Raw genomic sequence first — 18,250 nt, forward strand, 5'->3', positions numbered from 1 at the left:
AGAGTATTCAGCACAAATACTTAAGAGTATTTGTGCTGAATTTGGTGCTTGTTTAACAATTCCTCTGTAAATATTATCGACTGCACTAAAAGGACTTTTCAATATTATAATCAAATATCCGCTAAAGCCGCAATACGGTTGAGATGCTGATCAAACTTAGTCTATTCACTGAGAGTGACAGTTTACACATCACTGTCACAAATGAGTGTAATTGAGGCACTTTTAACTGTGATATAATGCAAAATGTACATTAAATGGGCTTTTTAATGTTAAATTCAAATTTCCACAAAATCCACAGTCCAAATCAGATCAAGATCAAACTTTGTCAGGCAATAGCGAGTGCCACTCTTATCGCACCTTATTTTCAAATATGATAGTTATTGGGGCATGTTTGATTAAGATATAATGTAAAATATACATTAATTGGGGTTTTCAATGCTAAATTTAAATGGCCACAAAATATGTAATCTGCATCAGATCCAGATCAAACTATCAGTTGATAAAGGATACCATCCTACATAATGCTCTCAAATATGAAATAAATTTGATCATTTTTGACAAAGGCATGAATTTTTGAAAATTCGTTCAATGATGAAGACAGGGATTTTCCCAGTTTTCCAAGATTATTCCTGACTCTGACTTATGACCTTGAAAACTGAATCAGTTCTCATCTATCAGGATATGAATCTTTAGTAAAAATTTCATAACGATATATGAAAAACAGACAAACAAACAACCAGGGGCGAAAACATAACCTAATTGTGTTCCACTTCAAGGCATCAGACGGAATTATTTTACTTCATGCAAATCTTATGGTATACTATCATTGTTATACTAAAAGTAAGTCACTTCAGCTGCTCCCTTATTTGCACTTGGGGCGCTATCATTATCATAAGTTTCATTAAAGTCCACCAGCTAGTTTAGGAGAAGCTGACCTCACAAGACAGATGATTAGTCAGAGTTATTCCTATAGGCACCTTGACACTAGCACAAATTTTGCTATTTTGCACAAATTCTGAGTCTGCTGCGCAATTCATCATGCCAATGCGTCCCACTTTGTCCCACTGGACGCCATGGTATATAAAATAATCATTTTGCAGCCGATGACGCATTTGCTCTCAGAACTTGGCTGATAAAATCATTCTTCGCTCCCAGAATCACAGAGAAATTATCTACAACTGCAAGTTGTCTCGTGCACATAGTGCGGTGGAGAATGCATTGGAATCTGGTCTCAAAGGTAATCATTTATGATATTTTATATACATATATACATATACATATATATATATACATACATACACACACACACACACAAGGTCTGTTAGAAAAGTAACGGACCTTTTTTTTTTATGCAAAAAAATATATGGATTTGATTCGTATGTTTTTACGTCAGCCAAGCTTGAACCTTCGTGCGCATGCGTGAGTTTTTTCACGCCTGTCGGTTGCGTCATTTGCCTGTGGGCAGGCTTTGAGTGAGCACTGGTCCACCCCCCTTGTCGGATTTTTATTGTCAGGGAAATGGCGGAATGATTTGGGCTTTGCTCCATCAGAATTTTTTCAGAAACTGTTAGAGACAGGCAGCTGGAAACCATTCGGAAAATTAATTTGGCTTTCGGTGAAAATTTTTTGGGCTTCACAGAGATTAAGGAGTGTTACTACCGCTTTAAGGACGGCCCACAATGGCGCACGGCACGCCGCGCTCCGAACCGCAATCGACAGGTAGAAACGACCATTTCATTTCTAAACAGATCGCTGTATGGATCCGGGACCATCGTGTGCAATTTCTCTGGTTATCGCAAGAGCTGGACATCAGCCATTTTCCGGCAGATTTCACTTTTAACAAGAGATTTTGTCACGGAAAGCCGCGCGGAGGCTTTGCACGTCATGACGGAGCCGCTGATGGAGCGAGACAAAGAACACCTCCGTTTTGGAGTGTCAGAGGACAAGTTGGGACATGCCTATCTCGGCATTCAGTGGCTTACCAGTCGAGTGAGTATAAGAGAAATTGTGGAGAGCTGGGCATGTCCCCAGACCTCGTGTGTGTATATATATATATATATATATATATATATATATATATACACACACACACACACACACACACACACTCAACAAAAATATAAACGCAACACTTTTGGTTTTGCTCCCATTTTGTATGAGATGAACTCAAAGATCTAAAACTTTTTCCACATACACAATATCACCATTTCCCTCAAATATTGTTCACAAACCAGTCTAAATCTGTGATAGTGAGCACTTCTCCTTTGCTGAGATAATCCATCCCACCTCACAGGTGTGCCATATCAAGATGCTGATTAGACACCATGATTAGTGCACAGGTGTGCCTTAGACTGCCCACAATAAAAGGCCACTCTGAAAGGTGCAGTTTTGTTTTATTGGGGGGGGGATACCAGTCAGTATCTGGTGTGACCACCATTTGCCTCATGCAGTGCAATTGGCATGCTGACAGCAGGAATGTCAACCAGAGCTGTTGCTCGTGTATTGAATGTTCATTTCTCTACCATAAGCCGTCTCCAAAGGCGTTTCAGAGAATTTGGCAGTACATCCAACCAGTCTCACAACTGCAGACCACGTGTAACCACACCAGCCCAGGACCTCCACATCCAACATGTTCACCTCAAAGATCGTCTGAGACCAGCCACTCGGACAGCTGCTGAAACAATCGGTTTGCATAACCAAAGAATTTCTGCACAAACTGTCAGAAACCGTCTCAGGGAAGCTCATCTGCATGCTCGTCGTCCTCATCGGGGTCTCGACCTGACTCCAGTTCGTCGTCGTAACCGACTTGAGTGGGCAAATGCTCACATTCGCTGGCGTTTGGCACGTTGGAGAGGTGTTCTCTTCACGGATGAATCCCGGTTCACACTGTTCAGGGCAGATGGCAGACAGCGTGTGTGGCGTCGTGTGGGTGAGCGGTTTTCTGATGTCAATGTTGTGGATTGAGTGGCCCATGGTGGCGGTGGGGTTATGGTATGGGCGAAGAACACAGGTGCATTTTATTGATGGCATTTTGAATGCACAGAGATACTGTGACGAGATCCTGAGGCCCATTGTTGTGCCATACATCCAAGAACATCACCTCATGTTGCAGCAGGATAATGCACGGCCCCATGTTGCAAGGATCTGTACACAATTCTTGGAAGCTGAAAATGTCCCAGTTCTTGCATGGCCAACATACTCACCGGACATGTCACCCATTGAGCATGTTTGGGATGCTCTGGACCAGCGTATATGACAGCGTGTACCAGTTCCTGCCAATATCCAGCAACTTCGCACAGCCATTGAAGAGGAGTGGACCAACATTCCACACGCCACAATTGACAACCTGATCAACTCTATGCGAAGATGTGTTGCACTGCATGAGGCAAATGGTGGTCACACCAGATACTGACTGATATCCCCCCCCAATAAAACAAAACTGCACCTTTCAGAGTGGCCTTTTATTGTGGGCAGTCTAAGGCACACCTGTGCACTAATCATGGTGTCTAATCAGCATCTTGATATGGCACACCTGTGAGGTGGGATGGATTATCTCAGCAAAGGAGAAGTGCTCACTATCACAGATTTAGACTGGTTTATGAACAATATTTGAGGGAAATGGTGATATTGTGTATGTGGAAAAAGTTTTAGATCTTTGAGTTCATCTCATACAAAATGGGAGCAAAACCAAAAGTGTTGCGTTTATATTTTTGTTGAGTATATATACACACACACACAGAGAAATGGTTTGGTAAAACAGTTGGATTTTCATTTCTACTCATGAGTTAGATAATGTATCTGTAAAGTTATATTTATTATAGATCTAACATCTCATCTTAATCGTTCAGGGCCCTGCTCGCAGTGACATGCAGTGTTTTCCAATAGGTTGGGCAATGTTCACTAGTTCACAAAATTAATGCGTGCCAGACGCTTTGAAGATTTCAAAATTTTCTTTGTGCACTAACACGCAGCAGCACACAGTTCACAACATGTTTACTCATTGGCACCCAAGATTTTGTGCCAGTGTGGGGATCAAATTTGTGCAAGTGTCGAGGTGCTTTAAGCATCGCCCCAAACCTTTGCTTGTTGCTGGCTACAACTACTACTTTGTGCCTTCTGCTGAATAAAATGGTACATCCTTGCCATCTCATCCATAAGCAACTGAATTTAAATTATATAGAGTCTAGATTTTAAATACTAATTTTCATATCGTAAAAATAAAGTACCATGATACTGCAAGTTTAGATTTTTTTTTTCCCCCTCAGCCCTATTACCTTGCCAGAAATAAAAAGCTGTAGTCATGATTGTCTACAAATCACAAACTATTCAGCCCTTACATAATTAAACTATTATAAACCTATTAGGACTGTCACTGGCCTATTTATGAGGAATGTGAACTTTTGTCCTCAGAAGGATCAGCAAAACTCCCCAGAGTACATTTTGTAGACTGGAATAAGGCACACTAAGACTGTACAGAAGAGTTCCAGACTTTCTCAATCTTAACCCATTTATGCCCAGATTTTTTGTTTTAAAGTGAAAAAATTTGCATTAGTACCTTTGAGATTTTTCATTGTGAGCAGAAAATGATACACTTTGGGCAAAACGGGTTAAACACACACACCACAAAACTTGCTAATATTACAATCCTAGCAGATCATCTCTGATCCTGTTTTTACACACACACACACAAGGTGGGTAGGATTACATGTATGTATGTACATTTGGATTACTTGTAATCTGATTACTTTTGGATTACAAACCAAATACATTTGTAATGACGGCTTGACCACAAACACACTCCAGTTACGACTAACCTGTTGAATGGTGAAGTTCTGCTCAGGGCTGAGTAGATACGGTGTGATGAATGGCTCGCCGGGCTTTATTGATGCCATAAATCCATAGAAACACAAAAATACCATGGAACATATCCAGTTCCTGGACTCACTGGGTTCCCCAGTAGGTGTAGAGATGACCTCAGCAGCAGACAACTCCATCTTCAAATATCTGTCTTCATGTTCATCCATGTTTTCTATTGGCTGCATCTTGCAAGGCAGCTTCTCTTTGTCAGAAGGTTCTACACTGAGTGCACGCACAGACATCTCATTCACTACCATTCTGTCAGCCATTTGTGGAAGCACTCGCAGGTCGACAGTGGAATCTTTTACAGTCTAAAATTTAAGTGAGGATTTGTCCTTGCAAAAAAGGGGATGAATTTAAAATTAAAGGCGGGGAAACTAACCTAAACTTTTTTGGACAAAAACCTGAAAAGACCTATTTTTCAGCTCTTGTTTACTCTCAACGCTCATGCTGGAAGATACTGAGCCGGTGACCAGATTTAAAAATAGTGAAAATACGTTAAAATGCTACATACTTTAAAAAAAAAAAAAAAAAAAAAAGCCTTGCCAATAAAAATGGTTGACCTTTGCTCCATTCCACGCTGTAAAAGTGAGCTATCCAGCAGCTGGGTCAGGTGTCACAGTTGACCTGAAAAGATAACAGTGCCGTCAGCTGATTCTGACACAGTGCATAATCATCGCAGCTGACAGCAAGAACTCTACTTTTCTTATGTGCAAGTAACAACTGTGCACACAGTCATTTTTGATATTCATTTTCATTTCTTTATTTCACCTTTAAATGAAGAAATGTAAAATAAACACAAGTATAAAAGTCACATATATAAAAATAACATTTAAATTCAAACACTGCAAATAATACATCGGCTAAATGTGACCAATAAGAGTTTAAAACATATATATATATAACATGTGAAATTCAAACACCGCATATAATCGACTAAAATGGTATCAGAAAAAGGCTTAAAAGTAGATATGTGAAAGAAACACCAACAAAAACAACTCAGTCACTCTGCACTACTGCTGCCACTCCCATATTTGCAGTTTGTTAGGGCCGCACAGTATATCCAGTTTAACCGTTACACGGTATAATTTTGTCCAACGGTAGCGATTTGGACTCCACCGACTAATCGCGTTAACGCACGCAGGTTTTCAATCCAGGACTCCTCTTCTGTGTGTGAACTACAGCTGCAGAGGAGGGAGGAGGGGGTGTTCTGAGCTGAGGCATGTCTCTTACTGAGACCAGAGTGTTCCTATGAGTTTGAGAGATGCCTGAATGTCTTCCACACTTAGCAGTTCTGTCGCTGATATTTGCAAAGCCATTGTTCATTTATTTCAGCGGACGCTCCGGGTAGTGACGGACGCTCCGTTGCAATCTGAAACATTTCAAAAAGTGCCACATTAAATAAGAATTTTTCAACCGGATTAGAAAAACAAAATCAGCCAGGTAACGATTTACCCAGACCGACTTCAAATATGAGTTAAATGAAATATTTTTAGCAACTTTTTGATGGTTTCGTGTTGAGTTTTGTAAATGAGGAATTGCACCAGTGACCATCCTGAAAACACCTCATGTATTCAGAGTGGGTATGCAATCTAGCATTCAAGAGATGGAACTTCAGCCACTGACCCAACAAAAAATAAATTCAATTCTTTCACCAAAACATCAAATCTAGGCTTGCATCAAATGCCTGGTTCACACCGCAAGTTAATTAGGCCAATATTGGACCCAATCTTCCCCTTCTGACAATCTTAAGGACGCCACACTTGTCATGATGACACAAAAGATAATCTTATCAGATATTCCTGCCATGTGTGGTGTGTTAAGAGCGCTCTGAACTGCTCCGGAGGACGTCAGGAGTGCTCCGATCGCAAATCAGGGATATCCAACATGTTGGATTGTCTTGGCCTGATATCGCAGTGTGTGGTGTCCCCCGACCACAAACGAGCACGCAGCCTGCTGAATGTGACGTGCACATGGATGCTTAGGAGAAAAAAAACAAAACAAAAAAAAAAAAACAGACAGCAACGTGATTCATCTATAATATTCAAGATGGCAAAAGTTACCGCGAATGCCATAGGCGTTTAGAAAACTAAATTTCTCATAAAATTTTGAGAATATAAGTGCATTGTGGTGCATTCTTTGGACTAAATTTGGACCTGAAACAGCTGTTAAATTTCTCTTGTGATCTCATGCAGTATGGCTCAACATGTGGCTTTGGAATGCATGTTGTGCATCCTGTAGGAGCATGTACAGAAGCTAAATCTTAATGAAAACTTTTAGTTTTTGTTTGGGCTGAAGGACTAGGCAATTAAAAATCATAACTCTCAACTAACATGTTATAATTTCATAACTGCTTTCAGACTAGGTCTATTATTACTATTAATACTACTATTACTATTATTCATTCAATAATGCACAACAATAAAATGTTAAATTTGTTTAAATTATCTATCTCAGTCTGAGCCCAAACACCTCTAAGAATCTGAACCTCAATTTTTCTTTTGATTATACAGAAATTTATTTATTGATTTCCGTGTGTAATATGTTTCAATGTTATATGTTTCGTGTGTAATATGTTTTTCAATACAAGATGTATTTCTCATGGAAAGAGGCTACATAGGAACTATTTCAGCTTGTATCAAAGATTCCATCGATTTGGCAGGTGATTTAACAGTTTAACAACCAAAAACAGACATGGTCACATAGTAAAATGTGTGGTGGATGGTGCCATTGGTGGTAACAAACTTCAATGATTGCTGTGTTTTACTCCCTAAGCATTACATTTATCATACAACAATCCCAAAATATCACAGAATTTACATGTTTAATGATATCAGCCATATCTGTATTTATCTTGTGTAATATAATGGAAATAAATGATGAGAAACTGATGAGGTAGAAAATTTGTTGAACAATGCTATGAGATTTGGCGGGGGAAGCAGGCAGGAAATTGTAACATGGAGACGTTGCGCATTTACTACCTTCACAAGAGTGTATGGCAAAAAGCTATTCCGCGTGGAGAGTCGTTTTCACCCCTTGCTCACATTGCCTCCGGTGTTACCGTTGCAGAGTTCGGATGCAGGCCCCGAAGAGAATCCAAGTCATTAAAAAGATACAAACCTCTCTCAGTGGTCACGGAGCTCTGCAGCTGCGGTTACCGAGACGCTGCGGCACTGCAGAATTTTCCGCAAAGAAGTCTATCCTTGCGGGCTGCCGGAGTGCTCCGCATCAAAACAGATGTGTTTCCATGCCCGCTCATGTAGAAATGTTCGAGCAGTCTCTGGACCTGTTGCCGTAGTTGGCTGCAGCTCCGCACAGCAGACGTGGGTGGTGTGAGTGGCCCGCTGCGGCGCTTACCAAGCCCACAGACTCGGAAAACGCATCGGAGGCAGTGAGAGCGAGACCTCATTTTTTCGACCAATGAGAATGCGCGTTTAACTGATTTCAACAGTTTGGGTGTTTTACTGCAAAATATTAGTTTGTCGATTTGAAGAAATAAAAAATGATGTTCTGCCATTTCTTTCAGATGGCAAGAATTTACAAAAAGATGGAAAACCGTCGAAAGAAGGTGAATAAGCATCCCTGTGTGCAGCCAATCTGAAAGCGAGGTGACGGACGCACGGAGCGAAATGTCTCCACCCTTTTAAAGAATGCCTTTTCTTTTTGTACCATTTTTTTTCCCTCTGTTGTAAATAGTCTACAAACTATCTCTGTTTGTGAAGTCACGTTTAATTTCGAGAGATTTTGTGAGATTTCCTGTCTAACCTGGGAATGTTTGTGTGTGAAATCTGTTTGTGTGTGGTGTGTTGTTCTTACCGTGTGGCTGCACACCACACACTGTACAACCAAACCTGTTAGATCTATGATGATTTTTTTTTTTTTAATCTCCGTGTGTGGTCTCTCAGGTTTTGGAAACCTACAGATAATTTTTTTCATTTCATTCATTTAAAAGAAAAAACAGAAAAGCAGAAACAAAGCACCACAACACCAGAATGAAAAGAAGCAGAAAGAAGAACAAGTCTTATGATTTCTGCCCCTTTTAATACAGTCTTTCAATATCCAGCATCATAGTCAACATTATTTAACAGATTGCATTTCTTTAACTTGTCACATACCACTGACCCATTTCATAATTATGACCATTAATTAATAGATTACATCTCTGACAGGTTACATTTTAAACTTAAGACACTCCAAACATTATTAACAGATTACTTTTTTTTTTTTTAAATCTTGCCATGTGAACCAGGCTTTAGATGTACCTTCTGACAAACTGTAGCTGTTTTGAGATCTGCGCAATAAATGTTCTCAAAATTACATTATATCTGTTTTTGTTTTTTGTAGTCATTTATTTATTTTTATCAATTTACCTTTGCTAAGGGACCCATTCAGAAACAATATAATTTTTACACTTAAGCTTATATCACGATATATACAGTTACCGTGAAGGGATTCAATTTATACCGTGATATGAATTTTAGGTCGTATCGCCCAGCCCTACTGTTCGAATTAGTCATTTTACACAAACTGTACTCAGGACATATTGAGAATTTACTGCTTTTACAATTCTTTTTTTTTTTTATATAATCACTTTAATCATATCACCAGTGTGTCCTCGATATAGGTTCAAGCCGTACCGCCAGATCAATGCGAACCCGCACCAGGCTATATATACAACCCCTGGCAATAATTATGGAATCACCAGCCTCGGAGGATGTTCATTCAGTTGTTTAATTTTGTAGAAAAAAAGCAGATCACAGACATGACACAAAACTAAAGGCATTTCAAATGGCAACTTTCTGGCTTTAAGAAACACTATAAGAAATCAGGAAAAATAACTGTGGCAGTCAGTAACGGTTACTTTTTTAGACCAAGCAGAGGGGAAAAAATATGGAGTCACTCAATTCTGAGGAATAAATTATGGAATCACCCAGTACATTTTCATCCCCAAAACTAACACCTGCATCAAATCAGATCTGCTCGTTAGTCTGCATCTAAAAAGGAGTGATCACACCTTGGAGAGCTGTTGCACCAAGTGGACTGACATGAATCATGGCTCCAACACGAGAGATGTCAATTGAAACAAAGGAGAGGATTAACAAACTCTTAAAAGAGGGTAAATCATCACGCAATGTTGCAAAAGATGTTGGTTGTTCACAGTCAGCTGTGTCTAAACTCTAGACCAAATACAAACAACATGGGAAGGTTGTTAAAGGCAAACATACTGGAAGACCAAGGAAGACATCAAAGCATCAAGACAGAAAACTTAAAGCAATATGTCTCAAAAATCGAAAACGCACAACAAAACAAATGAGGAACGGAATGGGAGGAAACTGGAGTCAACATCTGTGACCGAACTGTAAGAAACCGCCTAAAGGAAATGGGATTTGCATACAGAAAAGCTAAACGAAAGCCATCATTAACACCTAAACAGAAAAAAACAAGGTTACAATGGGCTAAGGAAAAGCAATCGTGGACTGTGGATGACTGGATGAAAGTCATATTCAGTGATGAATCTCGAATCTGCATTGGGCAAGGTGATGATGCTGGAACTTTTGTTTGGTGCCGTTCCAATGAGATTTATAAAGATGACTGCCCGAAGAGAACATGTAAATTTCCACAGTCATTGATGATATGGGGCTGCATGTCAGGTAAAGGCACTGGGGAGACGGCTGTCATTACATCATCAATAAATGCACAAGTTTACGTTGATATTTTGGACACTTTTCTTATCCCATCAATTGAAAGGATGTTTGGGGATGATGAAATCATTTTTCAAGATGATAATGCATCTTGCCATAGAGCAAAAACTGTGAAAACATTCCTTGCAAAAAGACACAGGGTCAATGTCATGGCCTGCAAATAGTCCGGATCTTAATCCAATTGAAAATCTTTGGTGGAAGTTGAAAAGTGATAGAGAGAGGTTGAGGCATTAATCCTTGTTCTGTGATGTGATATGAATCCCCCAAAAAATTGGTTGGGTCTGTAATGGCTCAGAACCTTCCTAAAAGACTCTCTGAAACAGCTATGTTATTATGCTGGGTTTAGAATGCGTCGTTTGCCCTTAATGGCATCATTTCGGAGCTTATTTGGCAACCTCATTATGAAATGCACGTAGGTGTTGGCGCTGATCGGTTGCCGTTGTTTGATTGGCTGCCCTTGCTCTCACTGAAAAGAAAGCACTCCAACTTTATCGGCTAACTTTCACAGGTGGTAAGGTTGACTGCTACTGACAATTACCAATATTTAGATAGCCTATAATATAAGATACGATAAAAAAAAAATAGCCATGGCCCATTCGCGGATCTAGCCCTATATGTACGAGCCAGAATCAGAGGAAGATCACATTTCAACATTGCTGTTGAGTGATAAATCTTGTTCCTCGCCCACCAACATGAAGTCAGTCAGAGGCTGACTGTGACATAAAGTCCAGTCACAAAATAATAATGATAATAAAAAAACAATCCGAAATAAATTTAAAAACAAATTTCAAACAAAAGAAAATGTGATACTTACAGGCTGTACTGATTGCTGGGGTTGATTTTGTCGCAAAGTCGGAACTGACCCTCTACTGAGTATTAAATGCCGACTGAAGCCAGCTCGAAATTGTGCAAGGTTTGTGAAACAGTCCTCCGTGAAATGCGCAGAGCAAAGAAATAGTCAGCGGTTGTATGTACTGGGGATGCGGTTAAAAATGAATAAAAGCCATTGATCGCGTACATTGCTTTCCGTGGGAAGAATATGTAAAGATCGTAGTCCGCTATGACAGCCTGGGAAGGCACACCTGTAGCTCGCCATTGCTCCTCTTCCAGTGGTAGGAATGGGTGGGCACAACCTTATGAATAATTAATTTCGAAGGGGCATGTGTGTGTGGGGGGGGAGGGGTGGGGGTCTATTGGTGAAAATGTGACGCAATGTTTCCCTCAAACACGGATTGGCCAATTTTCTGGCGGCAATTCAAAAAAGGAGAAATACTTGAAACAGAGGTTCTGACACTTGCTGGCACTTCGTGCGTTTTCCCCACAGCGGGGAGACTCCGAACTAACACCAAAAACATGAAAAAGATGATTTTGATTCTCTATCCCCTTTGAAGAAAATGGTCCATGACAAGGCTCCAACCTGCAAAGCTGATCTGGCAACAGCAATCAGAGAAAGTTGGAGCCAGATTGATGAAGAGTACTGTTTGTCACTCATTAAGACCATGCCTCAGAGACTGCAAACTGTTATAAAAGCCAGAGGTGGTGCAACAAAATACTAGTGATGTGTTGGAGCGTTCTTTTGTTTTTCATGATTCCATAATTTATTCCTCAGAATTGAGTGGGAGAGGTGATGGTCTAATGGTTAAGGTGTTGGGCTTGAGTCCAGAAGATCATGGGTTCAAATCCCCACCTGACTGGAAAATCACTAAGGGCCCTTGGGCAAGGCCTTTAATCCCCTATTGCTCCCGGTGTGTACTGAGCACCTTGTATGGCAGCACCCTGACATCGGGGTGAATGTGAGGCATAATTGTAAAGTGCTTTGAGCGTCTGATGCAGATGGAAAAGCGCTATATAAATGCAGTCCATTTACCATTTAAAATATATTTCATTTAGCCAAGGTCAGAATGATAAGAAAAAAAAAAAAAAAAAAAAAAAGACAAATCCACTGTGCTATTTTGTCACCGTATATAGGCCTCCGGGTCCACACTCTTAGATGAATTTGGTGAGTTTCTCTCTAACTTTGCAACCCATGTGGATATTATTGTGATTGTTGGTGACTTTGACATTCATATAAATAAGCCTTCTGACCCCCTTTGTTTTCCTGTAACCGCTGTCAACAAAAATGGGTAGACGATCACCAATATCACTGATAAATAATCTGCTTATTATGTTATCTATGAGGTTTGTAAATATATTATCTATTAATGTGGCACTGTGTGATGTGATCCTACTGGGTCTGGTGATTTGGGGGTAAAGGCTCACACTGTATTTCTAAACTCTTCAGTAGATTTATGATTCACTGAGTTAAGCAAATCACTATTAAAATCCCCACAGATGAACAGGACCGTCTGAGTTACAGCAACAAAATGTTTCCTCAAACCAGTCCTGAAAGATTTCCATGTTGGAGCCTGGTGTTCTATAGAGATAGAACAAATTTATTAGTGCCGCCCCCCCGCTCAAGTTTCTCAAGTGCTTTTTTAACAGAGCAAAGAATTTTTAACACAGCTTGTCCAAACATTCATTCATTTTCTGTACCCGCTTAATCCAATAGCAGGTCACAGGGAGCTGGAGCCTATCCCATCAGTCATAGGGCGAGAGACAGGGACAGGACAGGACGCCAGCCGACCGCAGGGCCACATGTAGACAAACAAACACATTCGCACGGACAATTTAAAGTTATCAATTCACCTATCTACATGTCTTTGGAAGTGGGAGGATGCCGGAGTACCCGGAGGAAGCCCACATGAACACAGGGAGAACATGCAAACTCCCTAAAGGGCCTAGGTAGGAAGCGATCCTCCAACCTTCTTGCTCTGAGGCAACAGTGCAAACCACTAACCCACCGGGCTACCCCATTTCTAGACATCTTAGTTTCATTTTGGCTGCTTACATTATTTTACTTTTCACACAGAACAAAATTATTTCACAAAAACTACAAAGGTCAACATTATTGGCCCCCTTAAAACCCATTTACACAGGGATACGGTCCTTGTGCGGTTACGAAATTGCAACTTATGCCACATGATGCCAAAGCAGTGCTCAGCTGCCACCAGGACCTTACAAGATCCACTTGGTATCCTCTCACAAACCGCCGTAATCGCAATGGTTACCATGAAGTATGAAACCTGATTTCCGCAGGAAATTCACCAAGCCCGGAAAACACAGAAATACCACATAGGCCACGCAAAAGCACCTAAGAGAGCACCCGACGATCATCCGACAGATGCACAACAGCAGATTGTCCATTGTAACATGATCGGACCAGTGCGAGTTTGGATATGAACTCAGAAAAAAGAAAAAATATCATTTAAATATCACAGCTAATATGATTGGGACCTTTTCCAATTTAGACCCCTGTAGGTCATGAGAAGTCTACACCAGGATGCCCCCACATCTGAAAATAAGCATTAATTTACAATATGTGTGCCAAATTTCATGTTTTAGTCACAAAATGCAATCATTTTGCCTATCTGCTGCACTATTACTAATCTTAATAATAAACACAATAAAATCACTCACCAGTTCCAGCGTTTCCCGTCTCCTTCATTGGATGACAAATGGAAAAACCCTCACAAAAAATGTCCACTTGTTGCTTTATGGGGTGGGGGCTTGCCTATCCATGAAAAAAAATTAGTCCATCCATGTTTATGCACTACAGTTTGCATTTTCTAGAGCTAAACAAAAATGTAAGTGTTTTCAGTTAAGGCAGGACCATTCTTTTAGCATTCATGAGTGTTTAGTAGCAGTGTGAGTCCATAAGAATCCATACAGTGCTCTAACTGCAACCTGTGGAGGGAGGGAGAGGGAGAGAGGGAGAGAGAGAGAGAGAGAGAGAGAGAGAGAGAGAGAGAGAGAGAGAGCTGTGAATGAATGATTTACAACAGAGGTGGAAACAAGAAGTGACACGGTAATTTCAGGAAGTAGTCAATATAGGTCTGCGACATTCTGTCACTGATCTATCAACAGAAACATGACAAAAAAAAAAAAGTTGGATGTAGGGCCGCGTCCATCAACCCCAGAGCTAAGATAGGACTGTTTCATGGGAACAGGGCACTACAGTCTCATCTGAACCCTGAGTGATATGGTGGGATCTGACCACTTATGGAGACCTCCGCTGCCATTGCGCAATATATACACAGCATAACTTCACACAGACAAATGGTGTACTGTTTTGTTTTCGGCTGCAGTCGCTGAAGCAGTCGCAAAAAGTTTTTTTTTTTCAGTTCCCAGTGGAGAAAGGAAAACGAAGCGAGTGGGAGACGTCATGTTGTAAGTGTTAGCCTGAACAGCTAACCAGAGTAGCTGCGTTGTCAAAACTGCCTCAACATGGTTGTGCTCCGAGTCAAACAAACAGCAACACATGTCCACTTTCCCACAGCATCGTCACTTTTTCTTTGCATTTTCACTTTTTTTGGGCATAATTTGCCAAAAACTCAGAAAATGCAGTGTTCAATGCAGGGAAGTAGAAAAATCACGTCACATGCGTCATATATTACCCCTTTAGTGTCAAATGAATTTACAAGCCTATTTTTGAAGGATCAGGTGGGCTGTGATTCAAGCCGACTTGGATTTCAACAAAACTTCGACACAGAAAATGAACAAAGAAATGAACTTTCCCAAAATTTTTCAACCAAAAACCAAACAGTGACCTTGCTAGGGGTCATCAAAGTTCAAGGCAAAAATACGCAAAAACTGATATTTCATTGGTGTAACAGTCAGCACCATCACGTCCACAAGCCAGTTATCAAATGAGTTATGGAGGCAAACTCTTTCTTCTTACATACATATCTGGTTGGTGGATCGATGACGCTGAATATAGGGGGCGCTCAAAGTCTGGTCATTTTGGGAAATTGGCTGCATTTAAAGGCCCATAACCCTCTGCACCATCAAGACCCCAACCAGATTTCAGTGTTATCAACAAATATAGGCCCTACTCCATCAAATGCAACTGAAAAAACATTGGGGTCTTGATGGCGCTGGCCACCAGGGGGTGCCAAAGTACTCGACTTGCCCAATCTTGAGGAAGTTTAGCGACACCTGGTGGCCCACGCTATCAGCCTTTTTTAACAAAATTTGCAGAGTGGATAAACCAACACCTCTACTTTATATAACAGCTGGCAGAATTTTGGGGACTCCTCTTCATAAATCTAAGAATTTATATTTACTACATGTATTTTACTCTACCAATCAATGCATTAATAGACGTATTTAAGTTGTTTAAGCCGCAGGGTTGAAAGCATGTGAAAAATGACGGTATATATAATACCGAGATAAACTGTGACTTCTAATACTGTGTTTTACTGATTTTGAAAGATGATGACAGTGTTTGGGGTTTTATTTTTTATTCATTCATTTTTTGTGCATTCTTGTGTGTTTGTGATCCTTGAATTTATCCAGCAGCCCCTGCGGCACTTAAAGCGAAACTGGTTTATCAGAAACCGACAGTGTAATCTGATGTGGCCGCGTCCGGATCAATGCTAAAAGTTATCGGTTATGGGTTGTCTGCAATAAAGATAATTTTTTGAGCAGTTTATCGGTTTATCCTCATAAAAGACAACTTTTCCATTACCTGATTAATGGTTATTGAAGCTAAGTTTTTGGTTAGCTGTGCCCACCACTGCATATTTTACAAAAGCACATTTATTTGTAAACACCAACACGTTACTATGATTCACTTTCGTTGTTTTTTTCAAAGAATGAATTAGTCAACCAAGCAGTATGAGCGGAGACTAAGTTTACCCATAATCCCTTTGGGCAATTGTGTGATAATGTTCAAATCTTCAGAATTAGTGCATTATTTTAAAATGAACAGATGTGTTATATATCACTTTGTACAATTTACATTAATATAGTTATTCTATCCAGATTAATTTGATTTATAAATCAAAACTTAAGTCAAACCTGCTTTCCTTTTCAAGACCTCTGCCTCATGGCTAGACCACTGTATGCTGTCAAGGTAAATGACGCTTCCCTACAGCAGTGGGCAGGGCACACAAAGACGGAAGCACTGACTCATTGGCTGTGTTTGGGTTTGTGATCACCTTTGATTCTAACAGAAGCTCTGATGGTGCTTAAACTCAAAATCAGCTTGTTCGTAGCCGAGAGTATACGGGAGACATAACTGAAAGTTAATGGTTAACGGTTAGCTGTAGCTTCCGATACATTTTTAGGCAGTTTATTGGTTTAGCATGATAAAAGATAACTTTTCAGTTAGCTGATTAGCAGTTATCGAAGCTAACTTTTTGGTTAGCTGTGCTCACCACTGACTGATAAGGGCATCGTCAAGCAAAAAGGCTATTGATGTCAGTGGATCAAATTATTTCTTAACAATACCCGAAAAGAACCGGTTCTCAATTCCCAACCCGACACAGTAAAAAGGGAAAATGAAATGTGCAAGCAAAATAAAATGTGTAATACAGTGGTCCCTCGCTATATCGCGGTTCGCTGTTTTGCGGATTTTTTTTAGTGCAATCATGCATGCTTCTTTTTTTAAACTGTCTGCTGTGCTTAGTTGCAGCCAAAATCTGGCAACAGGTCCAGAGACTACACTCGCTGTTTTGATGCAGAGCACTCCAGCAGCCTGCAAGGATAGAATTCAGCAGCGCTGCATGGTCTCGGTGGCCACTGAGAGAAGTTTGTATCTTTTTAATGACTTGGATTCTTTGCAGGTCCCGCATCCGTCCCGCAACGGTAACACCGGAGGCAGTGAATGAAGAAACAGCACGCGCATTGTGTTCTGCGTGTGTTCTGCGTGTGGCCAACAACTACCCATAACTGTGTTCTTCACTCGTAAAAAGACACCTGCCCCGAGGTGGAAAAACATGCTGCGCAGCGACGTCAGGATGAAGAGGCGCGATCAGAGGAACTGTGAAATACTGGTCAGTCAATATTAATAATTTCTTATGTGTCCACCCTCGTAGGTTGATCGTTAAAATTAAATTTGTTAGTTCTAAAAGCCATCATAATTACTTATAGGAAAACGTTCTATTTTTATTTCTCAAATGTTTGGGCCTGAAAACAGGTTTTGATCTTTGGTTTCATTCTATAATACTGGACTTATTTTTCTACTAAGGTTTGAACTTTGAGAGTGTTTACACAGGAGAGAAAAGTGAGAAAATGTGTGTAGTGAGGGGTTTTACAGCCTTAAAACATCTATAATAATTGTAAAAATAACACGGACTACTTCGCGGAATTCACCTATCGTAGCATCCCAAGGCTGTGAAATGCTTTGAAACACAAGCTCAGGGCACAGCTGAGGAGGACAGTCGAACAGAGATTCTGTGGACTGAAAAGGAAAAAATATCCATTAAAATCCTTCAGTATGAATTCAGTTTGTCGCATGAACATCACTGGTGATACATTTAGAAATTTACGCCTTATTTCTTCCTGTTTCTATAAAGGTCCAAGTTTGTTCAGCAGGAAAACAGCGAGAGAGAGAGACTTAATTTTTACTCTTAACATTTGCTTTGACAATGAAAACATGTCTCCCATGTCAATAAAGCTCCACTGAAATTGAAAAATGAGGAGAGACAGGCAGAGAGAGAGAGACTTAATTTTTATTAACACTTGCTTTGACAATGTAATGTTTCCCATGTCAACAAAGCTCGTTTGAAACTGAAAATTGAGAGAGAGAGACAGAGAGAGGGAGTGCTGTCTTTTCTCTTTCAGGCTATAAAAGTCCATAAAAAATAAAA

The 18,250-nt window shown here is 40.3% G+C and overlaps 1 protein-coding gene across 1 annotated transcript in view; it reads right to left on the reverse strand.

Moving 5' to 3' along the window:
• The window catches only part of slc19a1 (solute carrier family 19 member 1), a 69,956-nt gene that overhangs the window by 40,595 nt on the left and 11,111 nt on the right, over positions 1–18,250 (reverse strand). The window contains exons 2-3 of the mRNA XM_034174389.1: positions 14,076–14,342; positions 4,815–5,484 (exon numbers count right to left, since the gene is read on the reverse strand). Of these exons, the coding sequence (XP_034030280.1) occupies positions 4,815–5,126 (312 nt within the window). The 5' untranslated portion in view covers positions 5,127–5,484; positions 14,076–14,342. The remainder of the gene's footprint in view (positions 1–4,814; positions 5,485–14,075; positions 14,343–18,250) is intronic.

The sequence above is a fragment of the Thalassophryne amazonica genome, chromosome 1 (assembly GCF_902500255.1).
Source record: "Thalassophryne amazonica chromosome 1, fThaAma1.1, whole genome shotgun sequence".
Taxonomy (NCBI): domain Eukaryota; kingdom Metazoa; phylum Chordata; class Actinopteri; order Batrachoidiformes; family Batrachoididae; genus Thalassophryne; species Thalassophryne amazonica.